At 40.7% G+C, this 6,273-nt stretch overlaps 1 protein-coding gene across 1 annotated transcript; it reads left to right on the top strand.

Annotated features, from left to right (window-relative positions):
* Positions 1 to 1,924: 1,924 nt before the first annotated feature.
* On the top strand, positions 1,925 to 3,866 carry TUSC1 (tumor suppressor candidate 1). Its single transcript, XM_016148609.2, has one exon. It carries the CDS (start codon positions 2,136 to 2,138, stop codon positions 2,766 to 2,768), a length of 633 nt encoding a protein of 210 aa, XP_016004095.2. The 5' UTR covers positions 1,925 to 2,135; the 3' UTR covers positions 2,769 to 3,866.
* Positions 3,867 to 6,273: the final 2,407 nt, after the last annotated feature.

Here is a 6,273-nt window from a genome sequence, read left to right as displayed (position 1 = left end):
ATACTCAAGTAACTTTCATGACTGTTTTTGGCAGCTTTTTGTTGGATCAATATTTTTTCCCCTTTTTCCCCTTCCATTCCTTTTCTTTTTCCTCTCCCCTCCCCTTCCCTGTCTTCCCTTCCTTTCTATCAATAAAATATAGTTATACATGTCATATGCCTGCCTCAGAGAGGTAGTATTAATGGATTCTGTCTTTTTGGGAGGATATAAGTATAATCAAATTAGTTAATGTTAAAACATAACAGACTGACAATTTTACTGGATCTTCTGCTTAATCAGTTTTACCTGCTTTTCATAATATTAAACATTACTTCATTAACTTATTAAGGCAAAAGAGAGTACTTTGGGGTTGGGCTGGGTGTAGGGAGAAGGGCATGGAGGCCTTCCCATAAAACCAGCATCAATGTCCTAGAGGACAGGGGTCCCCAACCCACCCAGCCCCCAACCCCCACTCTGGGGCCATGGACTGGTACCCATCTGTGTCTTGTTAGGAACAGGGATGCACAGCAGGTGAGTAGCAGGTAAGTGAGCAAAGCTTCATCTATATTTGCAGCCTCTCCCCAGCACTAGCATCACCGCCTCAACTCAATCTCAGATCATTAGGCATTAGATCTTCATAAGAGCACTGGTCCCTGCTGCCAAAAAAAGTTTAGGATACTCAGTGTGGTTCATTACAGTGGTTAGTTACAAAAATTTAGCAGATATTCTACAAGTGAAAAGGCAGGTTTGACCTGGGACACTATAAAAAGAGAACACTAGATTTACAAGCACAGGTTTGAGGAAGTGGAGCCAACAAATAATAAAAAAAAACACTAGTATTCAAAACGCCCACAAGGTGACTGAATCTTTCTTATACAGAGTTTTTCTCCAGCTTTTGTAGCATATCTATTATCTTACAGGTCCCTAGAATTCAACAAGTCTAAAATTGAGAACTAATCATCTTTCTTTATATACTAGCATTTTCTCCTGCCTGCTCTATACACACTATGAGAAAATACATTTTTTTTGTTGTTGTTCAGTAATCCAGAGTAGTTGGTGCATATCTGCAACAAAGTTTTCACCATCTACTTTTAATGAAAATTAAGAATATGGTCTTTCATAAAACCAAATTTACATTTTTTGAAATTCTGAAATTATATCTTTCTTACTTTATTTCATGGAATGATAGTGTCAATTAAGAGATTTTGTGTTTGTGGGTTTTAGGATCTTGGCAAAGTAAATTATAAGAAGTTAAATAACTCAGCATTTTCCTACTTTAATTTCTACTGTTCATTGAAAACCCCAACTCAGTGAACCAGGGTTTTCATGAGTTCTTGCTCATTCACTTGTTTCAGTAGCTCCAGATTCGCTCAATGAGTTGTACCCACCTGTCCCGACATTTTGGAAATGAGTATTCAGTTTCTTGAATGGAAAGGGTACATTTTGAGTTTTCCGGGTTTTGTGGACAGGCACGAGCAAATCAACTAATTATCCATGTTTAACTAGAGTTGCAAACAATTTATACAGTGGAGCCGAACTGAGAATCACTAGTTCTTTAAGAGCTACCTGTTCCCACTTAAGGGCCTCATGACAGGTGCTCAGCTCAATTCTGTTGAATGTTTTACAAAGCTTATACGTGAGTTAAACCGCTACGTTCTAAAAATGAAGTAGTTCAGCTTTTCAATTTGCCCCATATCTCTTGTGCTAGAACTTACCATTCTATTATTATCTGCTTTGAGACTGCCACGTAAAGAGCAAGGTAACCACTGGTGGTTGCGCTGGTGAGCTGGGCGAGGCCGGCTGGTTCCTATAGTGCCCAGACCTGCACGGAAAGGCCCTGGCATGAACCCAGCAGGTACACGCTTTTCCCCCGCGCTGCCAGAGGGCTGAGCAGCGACGCGCTCCCCGGGGGCATTGTGCGTGAGCCGGGCTAGGCGATCGCAGGCCCAGGGGGGCAGCTCCACCACGGGAGGCAAGACACGCCTCAGGCCGGGCAAATTCCCGGCCTCCTCTGGCTCTAAGCCAGCAGCCGCCGCCCGCCACCTCCTCTCCGCCTCCGCTGTTGCCCCGGCCTCCCCGCCGGGCCCGAACTCTCCCGCGCCAAAGCGCGTGGCCCCTCAGCCCTCAGCGCTGGCAGCGCGGTAGGGACGGGATCGATGTGGCGCATGCGTGGTGGCGCCACCAGGCGCGGGAGCTGCGGCGGCGGCGGGGACAGCGGCGGGATCCGCCGCGGGCAGAGCCGCCCAGGCCGGGTTCGTGGGGGTGGCGGCAGCGGCGGCGGCGTGGGCTGGCGAGGCCGCGCGGGCGGCGCCCGACAGCAGCTGGAGGAGCGGTTCGCCGACCTGGCGGCGAGCCATCTGGAGGCCATCCGCGCGCGAGACGAACGGGACCGGCAGAACGCGCGGCTATGCGAGGAGAACGCACGCCTGCGGCTTGAGAATCGGCGGCTGAAGCGCGAGAACCGCAACCTCTTCCGTCAGGCTCTGCGGCTCCCCGGCGAGGGCGGCGACGGGGCGCCCGCGGAGACGGCGAGGGCGACCCCGGGGCCCGAAGAGGCCGGCACGAACCCGAGGGCGAGAGGCGGCGGTCCCGAGAACGAGCCGGGCAGCCCCAGGGCCCTGAGGGCCCGCCTCGAGAAGCTGGAGGCCATGTACCGCCGGGCCCTGCTGCAGCTGCACCTCGAGCAGCGGGGGCCGCGGCCGCGCGGGGACAAGGAGGAGCCGCCTCTGCACGAACCTGAGCCAGGCCTTCGAGTCCCGGACCCGCAGACCCCCAAGCCCTGGCAGTAGCTGGAGGCCGCAGCCGGGGAGAGGCGGGGCTTCGCGTGGGCCCCGCCTCCTGGTTCACCGCTCCCCCAGACCCCAGCCACTAGCGCACGCCCTGGCCGCGCTCCGCCTGCGAAAACTGGCTGGCAGAGCCTGGCCCGGCACTTCCGGGAGGCGCTGCGTTTTCGGCAGGCGGAGGATGAGAAGGGAGCAGGGCCTCGTGGAGTCCTCGAGAGTGCTAAGCACTTGTCTTTTGGTTTCCATGGAGAGAGGCCTAATAACGAGGGGCGGGTTTTAAAACAGGAAGAAATGGGTGCCAATCAACACCTAATTCCTTTTCTCTGTGTTGCGAGGACCTTTTGTAACTTTTTACTTATTATTATTATTTTCTTTGAGGGGCGAATAACGCATTTTGAGTTGGTTGAGTTTATTGTTCATTCTTCAGTCCCCTAAAGTTTTCAGCCATTATATCGTATATGTCCAACATTCTAACTATTGTTTTAACAAATCGGTATTACTTGGATATCTTATAAACTACCACCATTTTTACTAAAAAAATATAACTCACGTCTGCCTGTGGCTCTGGTCCTTATACATCTAATATGTGTTGATTTGTTTAACCATACCTTCCCCCGGGAATTTTTAAAGTATCGGCCTATGAGTGGTTCTTCGAATTGGTAAATAAATCTGGTGCATTAAAAATAACCTAAAAACATCCCATGATTATTGTTTAAAGCGTGTTAAAGTTTTACAAACGTTTCTTCAAGAAATATACATGTGTGTATATTTTACATATTTCAATATCAGACTTTGGTTTTCTTTGTAAACTAACATTTTCGCTTTATGTAACTGGTCGTTTTTAAGCTAAAGATTAGATAGTCTAAACGCTTAATTATTTTTATTACCTGTTAGGCGACATTAGAGCATAGTCAGTGCACAGCTACTTTGCTAATTTTGTGAATTTTAAAGAAATTATGAATTCTATGTTTATCAAAGTCCCACAACTATTTAAGTGTCAATTGTGACTTCAATTTTAACAACAAATATTCTAAAGATAACTTTAATGCATTTTGTTAATGAATAATACTTTGCCTACTAATAAGTGAAGAGAATACCATTAAACCTGATAAAAATCATGTAAGAGTTTACATGATGGAAAACACTTCACTTTAAAAAAAAAATCATGAGAAGAGTTTTTGTTCGCCCTAGAAAAAAAAATAGAGTTAGAGTTTTTGTTTTATTTGTGGCATATTCCACAGGTTTTACACACACACACACACACACACACACACACACACACACTTCGCAAGGAAAATAGTTTTGTGATTTTTCTAGTCCTGGGTTTTGAAGATGCTTTGTGCCTTTTAAAGGTAGTTGATATTTTGCTATGAATATTAAATTCTTCCCCTATGACTGAAATATGAAAAGAAACTTAGTAAGAATAGTTATATGAAAAGTGTTTCTATCCCTTTTACTTCATTTTCTAATAGTGAAAGAAAGAAAATGTTTTTAGGAGATAATAAGAACTGAAGAATGGAAATAAAACATCAACCCTACTGCTATTTAATTTTAGGTTTAAATTAATCTCACTAAGTCTTAGATTTTCATCATTAAAACATAACATTTACCTTAAAATGTTATAAATTTTTATTGAGATGCTATATGCAAAATGCCTACTTCAAAGTTAGTGCTCTATCAGTGAGAATAACAACCCAAAACTTGGAAGTCATAAATATGTATGTTACTGACACTCCCTTGCCTTCTGTTTTTTGTTCCGTTATGACTTTATGAGTATGAGCAGAGAAATGTATATTTTGAATGAATTGGCATTTTAACTCCAATATTAAGCAAATTGGGAAAATATTTAGTGTACTAGTTTTTAAACATCTTTTGTCTTAAAAACATGTGCAAAATAACATGGAGAAACCATATTTTGTTAAGTAAAGAGGCATACATGCGCGCGTGCGCACACACACACACATACACACACAAGGACTACTTTTTAGTGTAATTCCTAAAAGTATTAAAAATTCTGAAAACAAATGCCCCTTAAGATGGGTTAAGGCCAATTATGTTTCAACTTTCTGATAACTGGTAAAGTATCATGTAGTAATATAAAACGTGTTATATTAAAATACCTGTTCAAGACATGGGTAAAGGTAATTTTAGAAAAGTTTTATCTAGGCTCTAGTTCAATCTAAAATGAACTAAAAGTGCATATCATTACACATGTTACAATGACCTTTTATTTTCATATTTTGAAATTTGTTGTCCAACGAAAAGAGGGCTTATAATTTGCAGAAACGAGCAAAATAAATGTCTCAGTGACATATTTATTACTAACAAAAATATACTTTATCTTTTTCTATATAAAAATTAAGATATAAATTAAAGTCATATAAAATGAATATTTATGTAGATAATAGAGCATACTTTCCTGGCTAAACTTCTTGAATATTATAAATATTTAAAGATGTCTTGAAAACATTTTTTTCTTGTTTAAAAAGTCTTAGATTTAAGTTTGCCAATTCATGAATAAAGCCATGATAAAGCTATACTAAATTATTTAATAAATCAAATTATCACTGTATACCAAATAATTACTAGCAGCATGATTTTGATTCTGATGACAAAATAACAAGGAACTGAGAATTTGTTACAAAATCTTCATGAATGAATGACAATTTATTAATATTTCTGTTTAATGATTAATTGATCAATTATAAATTCTAACTTTTCTACTATAAACTTTCTTTTTTGATATATATCTTATCTATCTGATATAGACAGTATTTTAGCATTGAAAATATGGACCAAGGAAAACATTTAGATAATACCCACCTTTGACTTTATAAGAATTAATCTTGCTCTTATTTCAAATTTTAAACCTTAAACTAAGTTTAGCAACTCTCAATGATCAGCTTTAAACTACGTTGTGTTTTATCCATAGCAGATTTTACTAATTATAAAATTAATATTCAGAATCTACTTGTCAGGATCATCTTTGCATATTTCATGATAATTTATTAGTAAGAAAGTCATTTTTTAAACCCAGACTTTCAGACATCTGTTGTGCTTTAGACAGAACAGAAAAGATGACAGTGAATTTGTATGGTGCTTGATTCTTATTTAAATGATAAGGATTCTACTCTAAAAATTGAGTTCTTTGAAGGAGAAACTTGAGCAACAATTTCTCTCATATCTCATACATAGGGCTGATAAAAGTTTTCCAGGTCTCCTCACTTTATCTTTGACTTTATCATTTTAAACATATAACCTCTGTTGTATTTTAAACTTAACAAATCTGCCTTTATGGTGAAGACTCTGTTACTAAGAACCAAGAAACCAATACTTAGTAACTATTGAAAACAGTGAAGTTTTTTTTTTTTTGTTTTTGTTTTTTTTTTTTTAAATCTGGTAAAATTCCTGATTCAAGTGCTTCAGGGTGTCAGAAAGCTCTGCTCCACATAGTCGTCATTCAGGTTGCAGATTCTTTTTATCATGTCCCTCTGCCTTACGTTGTTTCACC

This window comes from Rousettus aegyptiacus, unplaced genomic scaffold (assembly GCF_014176215.1).
Source record: "Rousettus aegyptiacus isolate mRouAeg1 unplaced genomic scaffold, mRouAeg1.p scaffold_m13_p_3, whole genome shotgun sequence".
Taxonomy (NCBI): Eukaryota; Metazoa; Chordata; class Mammalia; order Chiroptera; family Pteropodidae; genus Rousettus; species Rousettus aegyptiacus.
This window is presented reverse-complemented; position numbering and strand designations above follow the sequence as displayed.